The 22,831-nt window shown below is 38.9% G+C and overlaps 1 protein-coding gene across 1 annotated transcript in view; it reads right to left on the minus strand.

Annotated features, from left to right (window-relative positions):
• Positions 1–302: 302 nt before the first annotated feature.
• The window catches only part of PRRG4 (proline rich and Gla domain 4), a 32,018-nt gene continuing 9,489 nt past the window's right edge, over positions 303–22,831 (minus strand). The window contains exons 4-5 of the mRNA XM_024255688.3: positions 21,473–21,605; positions 303–2,154 (exon numbers count right to left, since the gene is read on the minus strand). Coding sequence (XP_024111456.2) covers positions 1,923–2,154; positions 21,473–21,605 — 365 coding nt within the window. The 3' untranslated portion in view covers positions 303–1,922. The remainder of the gene's footprint in view (positions 2,155–21,472; positions 21,606–22,831) is intronic.

Below are 22,831 nucleotides of genomic sequence, written 5' to 3' on the forward strand. Positions count from 1 at the left end.
ATGCCTGGCAAAAACATAAAGCACAGAAATTTCTATTCTATTTTTCAGGAGTATGTTATTTCTTGAGCTCCAGGAAGAGGAAACAAACTCACATATACCTACATACCCACCCAGATAAATTTGTGTGCACATACTCCAGAAATTTATAGCTTATATGCTGCTACATTCTTAAGGAAAAACTGGTTATACATATGATTTAGAAGAAGAGACAAAGAATAGGTTTATATGATTATGGTGTTTTCCTTTTGTGTTCAGACATATTAAGAGATGCAAAAGGTTTCTGGTAACATTAATCAATATTATTTTAAGAGCAGAAAAGCAAATTACTTTTTCCAGATTCTCAAACTATTACTTAGGAAGTTTAACAAATTTCAAAATAATCATATGTAGTTATACAGAGAGATAATTTTGCAACGAAGATGGGAGTATTTACTAATCAGTAACAGGGGCAACTTCATTAAGTTCTAGTGTCTCCTAGATTTCAGGTCTGTTTATTTGATAGCATAACAACCCTTGCAAATCCTTTTCATTGCAAACTTGTATCCTCTGAAGAACTAACTTCATAGCAAATAGTATTTTTTAGAAGAAAAAAACTACTGACCCTACTACCTATAATAAAACATGACTGACAGCAAGAGTTAAGAACTAAACTCTGCAAAATATGATGACTGCTGTGCAATAATTTAACATATAAAACCAAGTGATTATATTAAGGTCACAGATTTATACTGAAATGTCAAATTCTGTGAAGTATTTCTAACCCCCCGCCAAAAAAATCCTAAGAAAGAGTAGGTCCAATATCTTTTTGGGTAATCTTTTTTTTTTTTTCTTTTGAGATGGAGTCTCACTCTGTCGCCCAGGTTGGAGTGCAATGGCGCAATCTCGCCTCACTGCAACCTCCACCTCCCGAGTTCAAGCGATTCTCCCACCTCAGCCTCCCTAGTAGCTGGGATTAGAGGCACCCACCATCATGTCTGGCTAATTTTTTTTGTATTTTTGTAGAGACGGGGTTTTGCCATGTTGGCCAGGCTGGTCTCAAACTCCTGACCTCAGGTGATCCGCCCACCTACGCCTCCCAAAGTGCTGGGATTACAGGTGTGAGCCACTGCGCCCAGCCTGACTTTGGATAATCTTAATGGTTAGATATTCTTGCTTTTTTAATATTCAACACAAGAAATCTATAACCTTTATCTGTACAAAGGATGCAAAGAGTTCACTAATTCTACCTATGCTCTTTATAACAAAGATTTTTTTTTGAACCATTAAAACAAACATTACAAAAAAGTGCTTTCTTCTTAACTGCAAGGATATAGAGTCAAAAAGTCTCTTATCAAGCTGATAATGATCAAGTTCAGGTCCAAGATGCAGACAGAACTTCTGTGGTACAGTACATGGACTTATTCTTCCTTTATTCCTTGCAGTTTGTCATAAAAAGTTGGATAGTCATGTCTTTTGTGGTTTCTTCTTCTACTTCTTCTCCTTCTCCTTCCTCTTCCTCTTCCTCTTCTTCTTCTTCTTCTTCTCCCTCTCCTCCTCCTCCTATTCCTCCTCCTCCTTCTCCATCTCCTTCTCCTTCTTCTCTTTTCTGCTTCTTTTCTTTCTTTCTTTTTTTATTTTATTTTTGAGATGAGTCTTGCTCTGTTGCCCAGGCTGGAATACAGTGGCATGATCTCAGCTCACTGCAACCTCTGCCTCCCAGGTTTGAGCAATTCTCCTGCTTCAGCCTCCCAAGTAGCTGAGACTACAAGCATGCCCCACGATGCCTAGCTAATTTTTGAAATTTTAGTAGAGACCGGGTTTCACCATGTTGGCCAGGCTGGTCTCGAACTCCTGGCCTCCCAAAGTGCTGGGATTACAGGCATGAGCCACCACGCCCGGCCTATCAAATAACACAAATTTCTTATACCAAAATGACAAGGTAGTCAGTGAGATGGAAGAGACATAGATTTTTTAAATACCCTAAATCCTTTTGTGTGCCCAGGATATGGTGGTGGTGGTGAAACACTGTGTTTTCTGGTCAGTGCCACTGCCTGTTCATAAGAAGGTAATCCTGCGTCCTCCACAGAAGGCGGCAATGGAGACAAGGCAGCCTCCTCAGGTCTTCTGAAAATGATGGAGGGAGTGTGCCTCCCCCTTTCATAGACGGCTGAAGAGCTAAGCAGAGAGACAACATTTAGGTCTAGGAAAGGTAGCATTTTTAGGTTGAGATGACAATATTTAAAAATCCAACCGACTATCTTAATAAACATTAAACACAATGTATTAACACAACAGTTTTATTTTACCCCCAGACTCTGAAAGTCTTGGTACAGTGGAAAGACCAAGAGCTTTGAGTCAGACATGGGTTTGAAATCTGATCCTGGGCCGGGCGCGGTGGCTCACGCCTGTAATCCCAGCACTTTGGGAGGCTGAGGCGGGCAGATCACAAGGTCAGGAGATCGAGACCATCCTGGCTAACACGGTGAAACCCTGTCTCTACTAAAAATACAAAAAAAAAAAAAAAAATTAGCCGGGCATGGTGGCGGGCGCCTATAGTCCCAGCTACTCGGGAGGCTAAGGCAGGAGAATGGCATGAACCCAGGAGCAGAGGTTGCAGTGAGCCGAGATCACGCCACTGCACCCCAGCCTGGGGGAACAGAGAGAGACTCCATCTCAAAAAAAAAAAAAAAAAAAAGAAATCTGATCCTGTCATTTCCTAACTATGTGACCAAAGGCAAGTTACTGACCTCAGTTTTCTCCTCTTTATAATGGGGCTAATATCAGCTGTCTCCACGGAGTTGGTTTGTGTGGATTGAGCAAGATGCATGGAAAGCTTCTAGCAGTGTCTGGTGCACTAGAAAAAGGACTCAAAACAAGTGAATTCCCTTTTCTCTTACTCCTGGATTAAAACTTTTTGAAAGTATGATGTGAAACCAAAACCAAATTCAGGCTTTGTTGAAAGGTGGCGCAATTCCAGACCAAGGAAATAGATATCACAGAGGTAATCACAACAGGCTGATGCCTGTCCCTCTCCTCTGTTACCTCCTGCAGTCCTGCTGCCTGGCCAATCCTTCCTAAGCAGTACTTTCTTCACGTCATTCTTCTCCTCAGAAGCCAAACCCGCAGCATACTTCCAGCTGAGTCAAGTTCTAAGTCCCGTGCCTTCTCTTCAAAGCCTCTCTTATTGCACACACCTTATTTTTTACAGCTCTCTGCTCTACCAAGGCAGCTTCTTTACACTCCCCTGTATGGGCAGTAAGTTCTCAGCCCTTCTCTGTGCTTTCACTGGTATCTTTCCCTTTCTCCAAATATCATCTTTTCTCCCCTCTACTCTAATCTAAGCCTAACACTTAAAAAAAATATATGGCTTAGTTCAAGTCTCACCATTTTCACTAAACCTTGTCAGCCAATGAAATGCAACATGGGCCTGGGATCTTAAACCTATGGTTTTCCTTTCTCACTTGTGAAGTACAAATTATGATTTAGACATTAATAAATCGATCTATTTAGGCTATTTATAAAGTATCTATACATACATTAACCTCCTATAGTTATGGCTAATGAAATAATTAAAATGCATAGAGGATGGATAAGCCATTCTCCATGATGTGCTTATTTCACATTGCATGCCTGTATCAAAACATCTCATGTACCCCATAAATATATATACCTACTATGTACCCACAAAAAAAGGAAGAAGGAAAAAAATGCATAGATAACCCCTAACTTCTAGTCAATATTTACAATATTCTTCCCATCAAGAAACAGTTTAGAAGGCCCAAAATACTGCCAACTTTTCCAAATAAAGTCAGTCCATATGTCTCTTAGAGCACCATTTTTCCTTTTGAGGTAACAATGAGATCTGAATTGGAGGGAAGGAGAGAGAAAAATTGCAGAGAAAGAAGAAAAGCAAAAGGTCTGTGTAAATCCAGGAACTGGATAATTGGCCCTTCAATAGTTGAGAGGTGACTGAGAGGATCACAAGTTTACTTAGAGAGCGCAACACAATTCCTCCTCTGTCAGAAATCTGGAATGTATTCATGGTAGGCAGTCACTTGCCACATTCATTAGCTCATGACGAAAAGTTCTATTTGTTTGCTTACAGGATAAAGGAGGAGACAGATATTTTATTTGAATAAATAAATTTTTCCATGTTGACTTTCAAAATTTAATGTATGGAAACAATGTAATAATTACATCAGTCATTAAATATCTACACAGTGTTTTCTGACACATCACAATCTTACATGACTGAAATCAGAAAGTATTCACTGATAACATCTCAAACTGGCAACATCCTATGATGCCTGTTTTCCTCCACAAAATATACGAACTAAGAAATGAAAAGGTCTTTTCATTTCTTGGCTTATTATTATTATTATTGCAACTGAATTTCACTCCTGTTGCTCAGACTGGAGTGCAATGGCACGATCTCAGCTCACTGCAACCTCCACCTCCCGGGTTCAAGTGATTCTTTTGCCTCAGCCTCCTGAATAGATGGGATTACAGGCGCCCGCCACCACACCCGGCTAATTTTTGTATTTTTTTTAGTAGAGACTGGTTTTCACCATGTTGGCCAGGCTGGTTTTGAACTCCTGACCTCAAGTGATCCACCTGTTTCGGCCTCCCAAAGTGCTGGGATTACAGGCGTGAGCCACTGCTGCCAGCCTCTTGGCTTGTTTTTACAGAGGAATGAGGCAAACTTTTCTGACAATGATCTTATTTTTTACAATTTTCTTTCTCAGCTTCTTTCTCCCTCCCCCTACTTTCAGATTTGCAAAATATAGAAACAAATAACTCTGCTGGAAGAATTTCTTGGGACAATAGATGAAAAGTACTTTAGTAAGTATTTACCAGTTAATGCTAACATAAGAGAATGTCTAGTTAACCTAGTCTGGAATATCCTCTGAAACTCAGAGAGTTGCTGAGGGGAACAAAGTGAGACAATGGATATAAAGATGATCTGTGAACAAGAAGCATTACACTGTGCTAATGTTAAGTATAACTAATTGTACTTTTAAAATAAAAGGTATCCAGGGTTTTAAATTTTATAATAACACACCCGGAAGACATGTCATAATCACAGGGCCACTTTACTTCCTGCACTCGAATTCTACTCTATCCCTTATGCAGGGAAGAAGCTAGGAATGTTTCAGGGGAAAAAAAGGCAAAAGGTGAAAAGACATAGTGACGCAGAAAAGTTGGAAAATGAAGAAAAGCAGGGGAGAGAAGAAATTGTAAGCACGAGGACACTAAATAATGACTGTGCTATTCACAGTCATTGAGTGAAACTATTGCATATGAGGACATACATGAACTTTTTTGAAAAACATTGTGAATGAGGTGAAAAAGAAGAAAAGAAGAACTTCTAAAGACAAATTTTGCCTATTTCTTCATTATCTTGTGGATTACTCCCAGCTTGTGGAGAAAGTCACACTGAATAAAATCTTAGTGAAAAGTCTTAGAAAGACCTTGCTCATTTCCTGTCTGCTAAATAGGGGAAATGAATAGAGGTCTGTTAAACAAATTCTTCCTTACTTTCTCTAACTTCTCAAAGTTTTTATAGGCTTTATAGGGACAAACTCCTTAGTTCATGCCCATAATTCACATAATGCTTTGGGGAACTTTTCAAGAATTCCAGCATGGGGCTAGAATGACCATTTATGTTCCTCTTCTCTCTTTGCTGGCAGCTCCTCTTTTTTCTGCACCCTTATTGTGGGCATCCTTTAGGGGCTTTGTCCTTTTCCCTTCTGTCCCTTTACTTTATTTTTTTATATTTTTATTTTATTTATTGAGACGGAGTCTCGCTCTGTCGCCCAGGCTGGAGTACAGAGGCGCAATCTGGGCTCACTGCAACCTGCCTCCTGGGTTCAAGCGTTTCTCCTGCCTCAGCCTCCTGAGTAGCTGGGATTACAGGTGCGCACCACCACGCCTGGCTAATTTTTTGTATTTTTAGTAGAGACGGGGTTTCACTATGTTGGTCAGGCTGGTCTCGAACTCCTGACCTCGTGATCTGCCCGTCTCGGCCTCCCAAAGTGCTGGGATTACAGGCATGAGCCACCATGCCCGGCCAACTTTATTTTATTTTTTGAGAGGGTCTTGCTCTGTCACCCAGGCTGTAGTGTGGTGGCATGATCTTGGCTCACTGCAGCTTCAGTCTCCCCGGCTCAATCGATTCTCGCGCCTCAGCCTTCCAAGTAGCTGGGACTACAGGCATGCACCACCATACTAGGCTATTTTTTGTGTTGGTAAAGATGGGGTTTCGCCATCTTGCCCGGACTGATCTTGAACTCCTGGGCTTAAGCCATCCATGTGCCTCGGACTTTCAAAGTACTGGGATTATAGGCGTGAGACACTGTGTCCAGCTCCTTTATTACACTTAGAGAACTTACCTACCCTCATGACTTCACCTTTAATCTTCCAATAGGTGAATCTCAATTTCACACCTGTTGCCTTAAATTCTTTTTTTTTTTTTTCTTTTCTTTTCTTTTATTATTATTATTATTATACTTTAGGTTTTATGGTACATGTGCGCAATGTGCAGGTAAGTTACATATGTATACATGTGCCATGCTGGTGCGCTGCACCCACCAACTCGTCATCTAGCATTAGGTATATCTCCCAATGCTATCGCTCCCCCCTCCCCCCACCCCACAACAGTCCCCGAAGTGTGATGTTCCCCTTCCTGTGTCCATGTGTTCTCATTGTTCAATTCCCACCTATGAGTGAGAATATGCGGTGTTTGGTTTTTTGTTCTTGCGATAGTTTACTGAGAATGATGATTTCCAATTTCATCCATGTCCCTACAAAGGACATGAACTCATCATTTTTTATGGCTGCATAGTATTCCATGGTGTATATGTGCCACATTTTCTTAATCCAGTCTATCATTGTTGGACATTTGGGTTGGTTCCAAGTCTTTGCTATTGTGAATAATGCTGCAATAAACATACGTGTGCATGTGTCTTTATAGCAGCATGATTTATAGTCCTTTGGGTATATACCCAGTAATGGGATGGCTGGGTCGAATGGAATTTCTAGTTCTAGATACCTGAGGAATCGCCACACTGACTTCCACAAGGGTTGAACTAGTTTACAGTCCCACCAACAGTGTAAAAGTGTTCCTATTTCTCCACATCCTCTCCAGCACCTGTTGTTTCCTGACTTTTTAATGATTGCCATTCTAACTGGTGTGAGATGGTATCTCATTGTGGTTTTGATTTGCATTTCTCTGATGGCCAGTGATGGTGAGCATTTTTTCATGTGTTTTTTGGCTGCATAAATGTCTTCTTTTGAGAAGTGTCTGTTCATGTCCTTCGCCCACTTTTTGATGGGGTTGTTTGTTTTTTTCTTGTAAATTTGTTGGAGTTCATTGTAGATTCTGGATATTAGCCCTTTGTCAGATGAGTAGGTTGCGAAAATTTTCTCCCATTTTGTAGGTTGCCTGTTCACTCTGATGGTAGTTTCTTTTGCTGTGCAGAAGCTCTTGAGTTTAATTAGATCCCATTTGTCAATTTTGGCTTTTGTGGCCATTGCTTTTGGTGTTTTAGACATGAAGTCCTTGCCCATGCCTATGTCCTGAATGGTAATGCCTAGGTTTTCTTCTAGGGTTTTTATGGTTTTAGGTCTAACATTTAAGTCTTTAATCCATCTTGAATTGATTTTTGTATAAGGTGTGAGGAAGGGATCCAGTTTCAGCTTTCTACATATGGCTAGCCAGTTTTCCCAGCACCATTTATTAAATAGGGAATCCTTTCCCCATTTCTTGTTTTTGTCAGGTTTGTCAAAGATCAGATACTTGTAGATATGTGGCATTATTTCTGACGGCTCTGTTCTGTTCCATTGATCTATATCTCTGTTTTGGTACCAGTACCATGCTGTTTTGGTTACTGTAGCCTTGTAGTATAGTTTGAAGTCAGGTAGTGTGATGCCTCCAGCTTTGTTCTTTTGGCTTAGGATTGACTTGGCGATGCGGGCTCGTTTTTGGTTCCATATGAACTTTAAAGTAGTTTTTTCCAATTCTGTGAAGAAAGTCATTGGTAGCTTGGTGGGGATGGCATTGAATCTGTAAATTACCTTGGGAAGGATGGCCATTTTCATGATATTGATTCTTCCTACCCATGAGCATGGAATGTTCTTCCATTTGTTTGTATCCTCTTTTATTTCCTTGAGCAGTGGTTTGTAGTTCTCCTTGAAGAGGTCTTTCACATCCCTTGTAAGTTGGATTCCTAGGTATTTTATTCTCTTTGAAGCAATTGTGAATGGGAGTTCACTCATGATTTGGCTCTCTGTTTGTCTGTTATTGATGTATAAGAATGCTTGTGATTTTTGCACATTGATTTTGTATCCTGAGACTTTGCTGAAGTTGCTTATCAGCTTAAGGACATTTTGGGCTGAGACAATGGGGTTTTCTAGATATACTATCATGTCATCTGCAAACAGGGACAATTTGACTTCCTCTTTTCCTAATTGAATACCCTTGATTTCCTTCTCCTGCCTAATTGCCCTGGCCAGAACTTCCAACACTATGTTGAATAGGAGTGGTGAGAGAGGGCATCCCTGTCTTGTGCCAGTATTCAAAGGGAATGCTTCTAGTTTTTGCCCATTCAGTATGATATTGGCTGTGGGTTTGTCATAAATAGCTCTTATTATTTTGAGATACGTCCCATCAATTCCTAATTTATTGAGAGTTTTTAGCATGAAGGGTTGTTGAATTTTGTCAAAGGCCTTTTCTGCATCTATTGAGATAATCATGTGGTTTTTGTCTTTGGTTCTGTTTATATGCTGGATTACATTTATTGATTTGCGTATATTGAACCAGCCTTGCATCCCAGGGATGAAGCCCACTTGATCGTGGTGGATAAGCTTTTTGATGTGCTGCTGGATTCTGTTTGCCAGTATTTTATTGAGGATTTTTGCATCAATGTTCATCAAGGATATTGGTCTAAAATTCTCTTTTTTTGTTGTGTCTCTGCCAGGCTTTGGTATCAGGATGATGCTGGCCTCATAAAATGAGTTAGGGAGGATTCCCTCTTTTTCTATTGATTGGAATAGTTTCAGAAGGAATGGTACCAGCTCCTCCTTGTACCTCTGGTAGAATTCGGCTGTGAACCCATCTGGTCCTGGACTTTTTTTGGTTGGTAAGCTATTGATTATTGCCACAATTTCAGCTCCTGTTATTGGTCTATTCAGAGATTCAACTTCTTCCTGGTTTAGTCTTGGGAGGGTGTATGTGTTGAGGAATTTATCCATTTCTTCTAGATTTTCTAGTTTATTTGCATAGAGGTGTTTGTAATATTCTCTGATGGTAGTTTGTATTTCTGTGGGATCGGTGGTGATATCCCCTTTATCATTTTTTATTGCATCTATTTGATTCTTCTCTCTTTTTTTCTTTATGAATCTTGCTAGCGGTCTATCAATTTTGTTGATCCTTTCAAAAAACCAGCTCCTGGATTCATTAATTTTTTGAAGGGTTTTTTGTGTCTCTATTTCCTTCAGTTCTGCTCTGATTTTAGTTATTTCTTGCCTTCTGCTAGCTTTTGAATGTGTTTGCTCTTGCTTTTCTAGTTCTTTTAATTGTGATGTTAGGGTGTCAATTTTGGATCTTTCCTGCTTTCTCTTGTGGGCATTTAGTGCTATAAATTTCCCTCTACACACTGCTTTGAATGCATCCCAGAGATTCTGGTATGTTGTGTCTTGGTTCTCGTTGGTTTCAAAGAACATCTTTATTTCTGCCTTCATTTCGTTATGTACCCAGTAGTCATTCAGGAGCAGGTTGTTCAGTTTCCACGTAGTTGAGCGGTTTTGAGTGAGATTCTTAATCCTGAGTTCTAGCTTGATTGCACTGTGATCTGAGAGACAGTTTGTTACAATTTCTGTTCTTTTACATTTATTGAGGAGAGCTTTACTTCCAAGTATATGGTCAATTTTGGAATAGGTGTGGTGTGGTGCTGAAAAAAATGTATATTCTCTTGATTTGGGGTGGAGAGTTCTGTAGATGTCTCTTAGGTCCACTTGGTGCAGAGCTGAGTTCAATTCCTGGGTATCCTTGTTGACTTTCTGTCTCGTTGATCTGTCTAATGTTGACAGTGGGGTGTTAAAGTCTCCCATTATTAATGTGTGGGAGTCTAAGTCTCTTTGTAGGTCACTCAGGACTTGCTTTATGAATCTGGGTGCTCCTGTATTGGGTGCATATATATTTAGGATAGTTAGCTCTTCTTGTTGAATTAATCCCTTTACCATTATGTAATGGCCTTCTTTGTCTCTTTTGATCTTTGTTGGTTTAAAGTCTGTTTTATCAGAGACTAGGATTGCAACCCCTGCCTTTTTTTGTTTTCCATTTGCTTGGTAGATCTTCCTCCATCCTTTTATTTTGAGCCCATGTGTGTCTCTGCACGTGAGATGGGTTTCCTGAATACAGCACACTGATGGGTCTTGAGTCTTTATCCAATTTGCCAGTCTGTGTCTTTTAATTGGAGCATTCAGTCCATTTACATTTAAAGTTAATATTGTTATGTGTGAATTTGATCCTGTCATTATGATGTTAGCCGGATATTTTGCTCGTTAGTTGATGCAGTCTCTTCCTAGTCTCGATGGTCTTTACATTTCGGTATGATTTTGCAGTGGCTGGTACCGGTTGTGCCTTTCCATGTTTAGCGCTTCCTTCAGGAGCTCTTTTAGGGCAGGCCTGGTGGTGACAAAATCTCTCAGCATTTGCTTGTCTGTAAAGTATTTTATTTCTCCTTCACTTATGAAGCTTAGTTTGGCAGGATATGAAATTCTGGGTTGAAAATTCTTTTCTTTAAGAATGTTGAATATTGGCCCCCACTCTCTTCTGGCTTGTAGGGTTTCTGCCGAGAGATCCGCTGTTAGTCTGATGGGCTTCCCTTTGATGGTAACCCGACCTTTCTCTCTGGCTGCCCTTAACATTTTTTCCTTCATTTCAACTTTGGTGAATCTGACAATTATGTGTCTTGGAGTTGCTCTTCTCGAGGAGTATCTTTGTGGCGTTCTCTGTATTTCCTGAATCTGAATGTTGGCCTGCCTTGCTAGATTGGGGAAGTTCTCCTGGATAATATCCTGCAGAGTGTTTTCCAACTTGTTTCCATTCTCCCCGTCACTTTCAGGTACACCAATCAGACGTAGATTTGGTCTTTTCACATAGTCCCACATTTCTTGGAGGCTTTGCTCGTTTCTTTTTATTCTTTTTTCTCTAAACTTCCCTTCTCGCTTCATTTCATTCATTTCATCTTCCAGGGCTGATACCCTTTCTTCCATTTGATCGCATCGGCTCCTGAGGCTTCTGCATTCTTCACGTAGTTCTCGAGCCTTGGTTTTCAGCTCCATCAGCTCCTTTAAGCACTTCTCTGTATTGGTTATTCTAGTTATACATTCTTCTAAATTTTTTTCAAAGTTTTCAACTTCTTTGCCTTTGGTTTGAATATCCTCCCGTAGCTCAGAGTAATTTGATCGTCTGAAGCCTTCTTCTCTCAGCTCGTCAAAGTCATTCTCTGTCCAGCTTTGTTCCGTTGCTGGTGAGGAACTGCGTTCCTTTGGAGGAGGAGAGGTACTCTGGTTTTTAGAGTTTCCAGTTTTTCTGCTCTGTTTTTTCCCCATCTTTGTGGTTTTATCTACTTTTGGTCTTTGATGATGGTGATGTACAGATGGGTTTTTGGTGTGGATGTCCTTTCTGTTAGTTTTCCTTCTAACAGACAGAACCCTCAGCTGCAGGTCTGTTGGAGTACCTGGCCGGCCGTGTGAGGTGTCAGTCTGCCCCTGCTGGGGGGTGCCTCCCAGTTAGGCTGCTCGGGGGTCAGGGGTCAGGGACCCACTTGAGGAGGCAGTCAGCCCGTTCTCAGATCTCCAGCTGCGTGCTGGGAGAACCACTGCTCTCCTCACAGCTGTCAGACAGGGACATTTAAGTCTGCAGAGGTTACTGCTGTCTTTTTGTTTGTCTGTGCCCTGCCCCCAGAGGTGGAGCCTACAGAGGCAGGCAGGCCTCCTTGATCTGTGGTGGGCTCCACCCAGTTCAAGCTTCCAGGCTGCTTTGTTTACCGAAGCGAGCCTGGGCAATGGCGGGCGCCCCTCCGCCAGCCTCGCTGCTGACTTGCTGTTTGATCTCAGACTGCTGTGCTAGCAATCGGCGAGACTCCGTGGGCGTAGGACCCTCTGAGCCAGGTGCGGGCTATACTCTCCTGGGGCACCGTTTCCTAAGCCCGTCGGAAAAGCACAGTATTCGGATGGGAGTGGCCCGATTTTCCAGGTGCCGTCTGTCACCCCTGGAAAGGGAACTCCCTGACCCCTTGCGCTTCCCGAGTGAGGCAATGCCTCACCCCTGCTTCGGCTGGCGCATGGTGCACTCACCCACTGACCTGCGCCCACTGTCTGGCACTCCCTAGTGAGATGAACACGGTACCTCAGATGGAAATGCAGAAATCACCCGTCTTCTGCGTCGCTCGCGCTGGGAGCTGTAGACCGGAGCTGTTCCTATTCGGCCATCTTGGCTCCTCCAAATTCTTTTTTTTTTGAGACAGAGTCTCACTATGTTGCCCAGGCTGGAGTGCAATGGAGCCATCTTGGCTCACTGCAGCCTCTGCTTCCCTGGTTCAAGTGATTCTCCTGCCTCAGCCTCCCGAGTAGCTGAGATTACAGGCACCTGCCATCATGCCCGACTAATTTTTGTGTTTTTAGTAGAGGTGGGATTTCACCATGTTGGCCAGGCAGGTCTTGAACTCCTGACCTCAGGTGATCTGCCTGCCTCGGCCTCCCAAAGTTCTGGGATTACAGGCATAAGCCACCACCCCCAGCCAAATTCTTACCCTTTCTTTTTTTGTTTTCCAAGTAAAAAGACTTTGTGGCTGGTATGTACATATATATATATATATACACACATATACACATATTATATACAATATATAACATTACATATAATATATAAAATATTAAATTTTCAATTTTAATCATTCATCAGTGTACATTTCAGTGGTATTAGTTCCACTCACAAGGTGCAACCATCTCCATTATCTATTTCCATAACCCTTTCATCACCCAAACAGAAACTCTGTACATAAGAAACAATAACTCCCCATTCCTCTTGCTATGGTTTGAATGTTTTTGCCCCGCTCAAAACTCATGTTGAAATTTAATCCTCAATGCAACAGTATTAGGAGGTGGGGCCTTTTGGGAGGCTTTTAGGTCATGAGGGTCCTGCCCTCATAAATGGATTAATGCTGCTATAAGAAGGGGTTGCAGGAGTAGTGCCCTCTCTTTCTTCTGCTCTTCTGCCATGTGAGGAATAATGTTCCTCCCCTCTAGAGGATGCAGTGTTCAAGGCACCATCTTGGAAGCAGAGACTGGGTCCTTATGAGACATACAATCTGCTGGTCCTTTGATCTTAGACTTCCCAGCCTCCAGAACTACAAGAGATAAACTTCTGTTCCTTATAAATTACCCAGTCTCAAGTATTCTGCTATAGCAGCACAAATAGACTAGGACATTTCTATCCTCCTAGCCCAAGGTAATCTCTAATCTACTTTTTGTCTCTGTGAATTTGCCTATCCTAGATCTTGCCTATCCTAGGCATTACATATAAGTGGAATCATACAACAGTTGTTGTTTTGTGTCTGGCTTCTTTCACTTGGTATCATGTTTTCAGGGTTCATCCATATTGTAGCACGTATCAGAACTTCATTATTTTTTATGGCTGAATAATATTTCATTGCATGGATATACCACATTTTGATGGACACTTGGGCTATTTCCATCAACCCTTTGGTTATTTGAATAATGCTACTATGGACATTGGTGTACAGGTATCTGTTTGAGTTCCTGTTTTCAATGCTTTTGGATACAAATCTAGAAGTGAAATTGCTGGGTCATACAGTAATTCTACATTTAACTTTCTGAGGAACTGTCAAACTGTTTTCCACAGTGGCTGTACCGTTTTACATTCCTACTGGCAATGTGCATATGAGGTTCCAATTTCTCCATATCCTCGCCAATACTTGTTATTTTAAAAATTATTATTCCAGCTATTCTAGAATAGCTGGAATTACAGGTGCATGCCACTGCACCTGGCTCTCACTGTGGTTTTGATTTAATTTCCCTTTCCTTAATGTCTAACAACGTTGAACACCTTTCAAGTGCTTGTTGGCCATTCATATATTTTTAGAGAAATGTCCATTATGTCCTTCATTTAAAAAAGTGGGTTATTAGTCTCTTTGTTGTTTTATCCTTTCTTGAGCTATCTTTAAAATATAAACTATTTTGGCCGGGTGCAGTGGCTCACACCTGTAATCCCAGCACTTTGGGAAGCCAAGGCAGGTGGATAACCTGAGGTCAGGAGTTCAAGACTGGCCTGAACCAACATGGTGAAACCCCGTCTCTACTAAAAATACAAAATCAGCCAGGCGTGGTGGTGCATGTCTGTAACCCCAGCTACTTGGGAGGCTGAGGCAGAAGAATTGCTTGAACCTGGGAGATAGAGGTTGCAGTGAGCCGAGATTGCGCCATTGCACTCCAGCCTGGGCAACAAGAGCGAAACTCTGTCTCAAAAATATAAATAAATAAAATATGGACCATTTTGTCCTGTCAAATCCAAATTTTGTTTTCTTTCTCCCAGCTTCCATATATGTTTCTTCAGCACAGAAGCTTAGGTTCAAGTCATATTGTTCCAACATTCCCAAGTTCTTTATTTTATTTTTTTTGAGACAGAGTCTCGTTCTGTCGCCAGGCTGGAGTGCAGTGGCGGGATCTCGGCTCACTGCAACCTCTGCCTCCCGGGTTCAAGCAATTCTCCTGCCTCAGCCTCCCGAGTAGCTGGGACTATATGTGTGCACCACCATGTCCAGCTAATTTTTGTATTTTTAGTAGAGACGGGGTTTCACCGTGTTGGCCAGGATGGTCTCAATCTCTTGACCTCGTGATCCGCCCGCCTCGGCCTCCCAAGGTGCTGGGATTACAGGCATGAGCCACCGCACGTGGCCCCAAGTTCTTTCTAATCAGGCATCAAGTTCTATGACTTCTTTTTCCTTGAAGACAGCTTCAAACTCATTACCTCACACCTGAATTGCCATGCTAGCATCCTTATTGGTTTTCCTCTGTCTTCCTGTTTCTCCCAGCTCTAGTACACATTACTTAAGAAAACCAGAGTATAAGAGCCATGGGGGCAGACACTATGCTTGTTTTACTCACTGCTGTGTTCCTAGAACCTAGCATATTACCACATTCTCAAAAACCTTCCCCAAAAGCTATTTTTCCTTTTAATCCTCTGCTTAAGTGGTCCACCTCGTGTCTGGCAACTCGAATGTAAATTCGTGGCTGCCATTCCAATTATAAAACATTTCCCCAGTCACTCACTACTCTTCATTACAGGTCTTTAATCTCTGGTCAAGGGCTTGGCCCCATGGCTCATGCCTGTAATCCTAGCACTTTGAGAGGCAGAGGCAGGAAGATTGCCTGAGGCCAGGAATTCCAGATCAGCCTGGGCAACATAGTGAGATCCTGTCTCTACAATTATTATTATTATCATTATTATTTTTAGTATTAAGACAGGGTCTCTCTCCCATTGTCCAGGCTGGAGTGTAATGGCATGATCACGGCTCACAGCAACCTCCACTTCCTGGGCTCAGGTGCTCCTCCCACCTAAGCCTGCCTAGTAGTTGGGTATAAAGGCACGCACCACCATACCTGGCTAATTTTTTTTGTATTTTTAGTAGAGATGGGGTTTTGCCATGTTGCCCAGGCTGATCTCAAACTCGTGGGCTCAAGCGATTTTCCTGCCTCGGCTTCCCAAAGCTGGGACTACAGGCATTAGCCACCGTGCCTGGCCTTGGCTTACAATTATTTTTTAAAAAAATCTTTGGTCAAGACTATTTTGCTTATCATCTCCTATATGAGCCTTGGTAGTACCCTTCTTTGCTCCTGTGGGTCCACTTTCTTGAAACACCCCTTCCTAGTTAATTCCTCTAAAACCCATGTCCGCCAAAGTGACTAGTTGTATCCCACACTGATGGTATGCCTGCTTGACATTCCTAGCCATTTATAAGAAGAGTGTTCTTTATCTTTTTTTTTTTTTGAGATGGAGTCTTGCTCTGTTGCCCAGGCTGGAGTGCAGTGGCGTGGTCTCTGCTCACTGCAAGCTCCCGGGTTCACGCCATTCTCCTGCCTCAGCTTCCCAAGTAGCTGGGACTACGGGCACCCGCCATCACGCCTGGCTAATTTTTTTTTTTTTTTTTTTTTTGTATTTTTAGTAGAGACGGGGTTTCACCATGTTAGCCAGGATGGTCTCGATCTCCTGACTTCGTGATCCGCCCATCTCGGCCTCCCAAAGTGCTGGGATTACAGACGTGAGCCACCGCACCCAGCCGAGTGTTCTCTATCTTACAAGTTTATATCCAAGTTGCTTTTTTGTTATGTAGTTGCCTCACTCAAATGGTAATCACTCCATGTAATCTCTTTTCTGTGCCATAATACACTATACAAATACTGAGAGTACTAAAAGAGAAGGTAGTGTGAAAGTGGTGTACAGTATATGGTTAGCAACAGCAGGTGATGTGGAAGATGGTTATAAATACAGCTAAGGGAGATTTTTTTTCTTTTTGTTTTTTTTTTTTTTTTTACAAGATCGTAAAGGTCAGGTAAGCTAGGGAGATTTCATAGGCCAAATAAAATTTTTGTAGATCTACCAAATTTGAAGAAAACTTATTTGCAATATAATACTTTCTGATTACCTATATTACCTTCTGATAATATGTTTTAATTTTATGTGAACACTGGAGAATCTGCAGTTCATTTACAGTCTAGACATATTTTTAAAGAAATACAAACATTGGATGGGAATACATAAACATTCCGTGAAAGCTTTTTAGAAAAATCTTAGTTTGCAAATTCATAATAATAATAGTTGGGCCAGGCGCGGTGGCTGATGCCTGTAATCCCAGCACTTTGGGAGGCCAAAGCAGGAGGATTACTTGAGGTCAGGAGTTCAAGTTCAGCCTGGCCAACATGGTGAAACCTCGTCTCTACTAAAAATATAAAAATTAGCTGGGCATGGTGGCAGATGCCTGTAATCTCAGCTACTTGGGAGGCTGAGGCAGGAGAATCGCTTGAACCCGGGAGTCAGAGGTTGCAGTGAGCTGAGATCACGCCACTGTACTCCAGCCTGGGTGACAGAGCTAGACTCCATCTCAAAATAATAATAATAATAATAATAATAATAATAATAATAATAATAATAGCTAACATTTACTGAGTACTTGCTACTCTTGCTACCAGGCACTCTCTTAAGTACTTTTTGTGTATCACATAATTTAAATCCTGTAAGTCCCTTATGACATACATACAGTTATTATCTGAGCTACCATACTACACAAAACCAGAGGGTACCATTCATACAATAGCCCATGTGAATGGCAACTCTCTGGAACTATGTAATGTTGTGGCTCAGATTATTACCTTCAATTTACTCACAGAGAAACTGAGGCAGAATATAAGTTTAAGTAACATTTCCAAAGTCAAACGGCTAGTTAGTGGCGTACCAGGGTTTCGAATCCAGGTAGTCTGGCTCCAGAGCTCACACAGTGAACCACTATACCATATCTATTTCTAGGATAGGGAGAATACACCTTGGTGGTCTCTTCCAGAAACAGGAGCTGGGCTAGGACTAATGTATTTTAGAAAGGAATCACATCTTACTATATTTTAGAATTTAAAAAAACTTCATCAAACATAAATGAAATGCTGCAATAAAACATTTTGAAGAGACTCTATTAATGATTTAAAATTACTGCACTAGATAAGCCAGTCAAAAATAGACTAATACTGTATGATTCCACTTATATGAGGTGTTATTGTAGTAAAATTCAGAGACAAAAAGTAAAATAGCGGTTGCTAAAGCCTAGGGAGAGGGGAGAATGGGAAACAGTTTGTTCACTGGGCACAGAACTTCACTGTTGTAAAATAAAAAAAAAAACCAGAAAAACGGGAGATTGGTTGCACAACAGTGAATCAACTTAATACTACTGAACTGTACACTTAAAAACGGTTAAGATGGTAAATTTTATGTTACATATATTTTACTATTTTTAAAAAATGTACTGCACTGGAAATATATTGAAATTATATTGTTCAGTGCCAAAGGCAAGTTGCAGAGGAGGACATGTAACAAACATTTCTTTTGAAAACATAAAATATGTTATTAGGTTGGTGCAAAAGCAATTGCCATTACTTTAAATGGCAAAAACCGCAATTGCTTTTGCACTAACTGAATAGTACATGCATAGAAAAAAATCTGGAGTTTTACATACCAAATTCATAATAGTGGTTATTTTTGAAAAGTAGGATTATGAGGACTTTCATTTTTTATATTATACCTTTCTATAATATTTGAATTTTAAAATAATGCACATATTACTTTTGTAGGCAAAAAACAGGATAAAATCTTTTTAAAGACCTTAGCCTCCATAATCAGCACATTTTCAGATGCTCTTATCACAATGGAAATGATTTTTTAAGCAATTAACACCAGATGAAATGAAAAAGCCTACTTTAAACTTTCTTCTGGCTGGGCACAGTGGCTCATGCCTGTAATCCGAAAACTTTGGGAGGCCAAAGCAGATGGATCACTTGAAGCCAGGAGTTGGAGACTAGCCTGGCCAACATGGTGAAACCCGGTCTCTACTAAAAATACAAAAATTATCTGGGTGTGGTGGCACGCGCCTATAATCCCAGCTACTCAGGAGACTGAGGCAGGGGAATTGCTTGAACCCGGGAGGCAGAGGTTGCAGTGAGCTGAGATCACGCCATTGCACTCCAGCCTGGGCAACAGAGCAAGACTCCATCTCAAAATAATAATAATAATAATAAACTTTCTTCAAGAGAAAATATTTTTATTAAATTTTAGAGGAAAATATATCTTTTATATTTACTAATTTCATTTACATGTGTATATATGTAAAAGCTTCTTTTTAGTTTTTAATTAATTAATTAATGTTTTGAGACAGAGTTTTACTCTCGCTGCCTAGGCTAGAGTGCAATGGCTTGATCTCGGCTCACCACAACCTCTGCCTCCCAGGTTCAAGTGATTCTCCTGCCTCAGCCTCCCGAGTAGCTGGGATTACAGGCATGTGCCACCATGCCTGGCTAATTTTGTATTTTTAGTAGAGATGGGGTTTCTCCATGTTGGTCAGGCTGGTCTTGAACTCCTGACCTCAGGTGATCCGCCCGGCTTGGCCTCCCAAAATGCTGGGATTACAGGTGTGAGCCACTGTGCCCAGCCAAGCTTCTTTTTAATAAATAACTTTAAAATCTCTAATTCTGACAATATAATCAAGGGCAAAAAATTTGTTCTCATCTTTGGCAAAATAAAAAAATATTAAGGAACTTTAAGAGGAATCACAGTGTATTCCTTTCATTCCTCTTTTAGATGAGGAAAGATCTTAAAAAAATCAAGGAATTTGCTTCAAGCTCCATAAATAGTGGCAAAATTAACACAAGAATTTTTGCCTCCAAATTCCCAGTTTGGTGCCCTTCCTATACATGTCATTCTATTTTCATTTTATGTCTGGATATGAAACAATGAAGAAAAACTTTAAACCAATTAAACAGTTGTGATTAAAGTCTTCCAGTTTCTTATAGGCCTATTTTTATATTGTATTTAGACTTGAATAGTTGTACAATCCTCTTTTAAAATGGACAAAAACTCTAAATATTTAACCAATTAAAAATAATTTTTGATGCCATGTTGTTGTAATTAGCTTCTGTTTTTTACTGTGATTGCCAGTAGAATTTTAGAACCACTACAGAATTAAGTATTTTGAAAAGATCTTCACATAAATTTGGAATATTTAACATTGGTTCATTACTATTATCTAATATGTAGCTATATCCAAATTTTCTCCTAAATTTTCCTTTTTGTTGTTGTTGTTGTTGTCCAGGCTGGAGTGCAGTGGTGCAATTATGGCTCACTCCAGCCTTGACTTCCTAGGCTCAAATGATCCTCCCACCTCAGCCCCACAAGCAGATGAGACTACAGCCTCAGGCCACTGTGCCCAGCTAATTTTTGAATTCTTTTTTATAGAGATAGGAGTCTCACTATGTGGCCCAGGATGGTCCTGAATCTTGAACTCCTGGCCTCAAGTGATCCTCTCACCCTGGCCTCCCAAAGTGCTGGGATTATAGGTGTGAGCCACCACGCCAGGCAAATTTTCCTTTTTAGCAATTTATTTTTTTGGTCTAGGATTCAGTCCAGGATCACACATTGCATTAATTGTCATGTCATTTACTTTAATTTGGAACAGTTATTTCTTTAGCCTATCTTTGTCTTTCATGACACTGACTTTTTTTTTACAATACAGGTCAATTGTTATGTAAAATTTAAATTTTACTTGATATGAATTGAAAGCTATTATTAATTTAGAGGACAAAGAGTCTTCTAATATATATGATAAAGAATACTTTCTATTCTTTTGGAGGGATACAAAAACACTGCCCATTTTGCTGAAAAGATAAGTAAAATGATCGTTATCATAAAAGAAAGTAACATGATCGCCACCTTGAGCTTGTTCATAGAATTTGAAATTGTGAATAGTGATAAAGAAGTATCAATTTCCAATAGCCTGTTTAGCATCTGCTGCTTTTTTTTTTTTTTTTAATAAGATTGTTTCTACGCTTACTCAGCCATACTTACTGGGAAGATTATCAGCACTTTTTATTTCAATAAGGATGCTGAGCTTCTATTATGCAAACAATTATGGCCTTTATGAATCTTTCTGAAGCTTTATCAATGTGCTATTATCCTCAATTGGTAAGCATTTTATTTTATTAACTTCAATTTAAAGTGTTAATAAAAATAGTTGAATTTTAAAGCCAGTTACACTGTTTCTATTTGGGTAGCCGTGTGGATTTGTTAACTCTGTGACTCAGAGTAAACTACAGGACATCTTGCCTCTGAAAATAATGTGAAGACACTGGTATCTGCCTCTTGCTTAAGAAGGAAATACTGAAAAATGAAGCTGACCTATGTGAAACTTCTTGTATTCTTTCGAAGGACCTTAGAAATAGTATCATTAGGTTGTTTATGTAAATGTTAAATTAGCAGACCAAACAATTGTCACAGACTAGAGAGGCTGGGAAGACATGACAGCTAAATGCAATGTGGTAACTTGACTGGATCCATCCTGCAGCAGAAAGAAAACACCAGTGGGAAAACTGCTGAAATCAAAGTCTGGAGTTTAGTTAATAGTCATGAACCAATGTCATTTTCTTACTTTTGATAAATCTACTATGATAATACAAGATATTAACAATGTGGGAAATTGGGTGATGGATATGTGGGAACTCTCTGTACTAACCTTTGCAACTTCCCTATACATCTAAAATTCTTCCAAAATAAGAGGCTTATTTAAGAAAATAGGCAGCCATTTGCTTGACCCATTGTTAAAATAATAACATAGAATGTCTAGTAATGAATTAAATAATTTCATTTAGTACTTACCATGGATGTTGTAGCCTATTACACTTAGTGATACAAAGATAGTAGCCAAGTAATCCAAAAATAACCAAAAATACTCCAGCAGCAATTAATCCAGTCAGAAGGCCCATAACATCAATTTTCTCTCTGTTGCCATCTTAAAATAAATCATTAAAATAACATAAATATAACAACTATATAGCATCACCTATGATTTCAACAAATTTAATCCTGGGTCTAAACACATTATACAGCATCTAATCATTGATGTTGACTTCTTTCAAGTCTTTGTGCTAGAGAATCTACCTGAAAAAAATTTAAATGACATTTCTAAAAGCCTAGTTATGGTTATTCTTTTATTTATTAAAATATAAATATATTTATTTAAATATTTAAAATATACTACTTATATTTTAATAGTATTTAAAATATACTACTTATATTTTAATAGTATTTAAAATATACTACTTATATTTTAATAGTATTTAAAATATACTACTTATATTTTAATAGTATTTAAAATATACTACTTATATTTTAATAGTATTTAAAATATACTACTTATATTTTAACAGTATTTAAAATATACTACTTGTATTTTAACAGTATTTAAAATATACTACTTGTATTTTAACAGTATTTAAAATATACTACTTGTATTTTAACAGTATTCAAAATATATTTATATTTTAACAGTATTCAAAATATATTTATATTTTAACAGTATTCAAAATATATTTATATTTTAACAGTATTCAAAATATATTTATATTTTAACAGTATTCAAAATATATTTATATTTTAACAGTATTCAAAATATATTTATATTTTAACAGTATTCAAAATATATTTATATTTTAACAGTATTCAAAATATATTTATATTTTAACAGTATTCAAAATATATTTATATTTTAACAGTATTCAAAATATATTTATATTTTAACAGTATTCAAAATATATTTATATTTTAACAGTATTCAAAATATATTTATATTTTAACAGTATTCAAAATATAATATTATATTTTAAAAATATTAAAATATAACAGTTATATTTTAACAATATTCAAAATATAACAGTTATATTTTAACAATATTCAAAATATAACAGTTATATTTTAACAATATTCAAAATATAACAGTTATATTTTAACAATATTCAAAATATAACAGTTATATTTTAACAATATTCAAAATATAACAGTTATATTTTAACAATATTCAAAATATAACAGTTATATTTTAACAATATTCAAAATATAACAGTTATATTTTAACAATATTCAAAATATAAGTTATATTTTAACAATATTCAAAATATAACAGTTATATTTTAACAATATTCAAAATAATATAATAGTTATATTTTAACAATATTCAAA

This window comes from Pongo abelii, chromosome 9 (assembly GCF_028885655.2).
Source record: "Pongo abelii isolate AG06213 chromosome 9, NHGRI_mPonAbe1-v2.0_pri, whole genome shotgun sequence".
NCBI lineage: Eukaryota > Metazoa > Chordata > Mammalia > Primates > Hominidae > Pongo > Pongo abelii.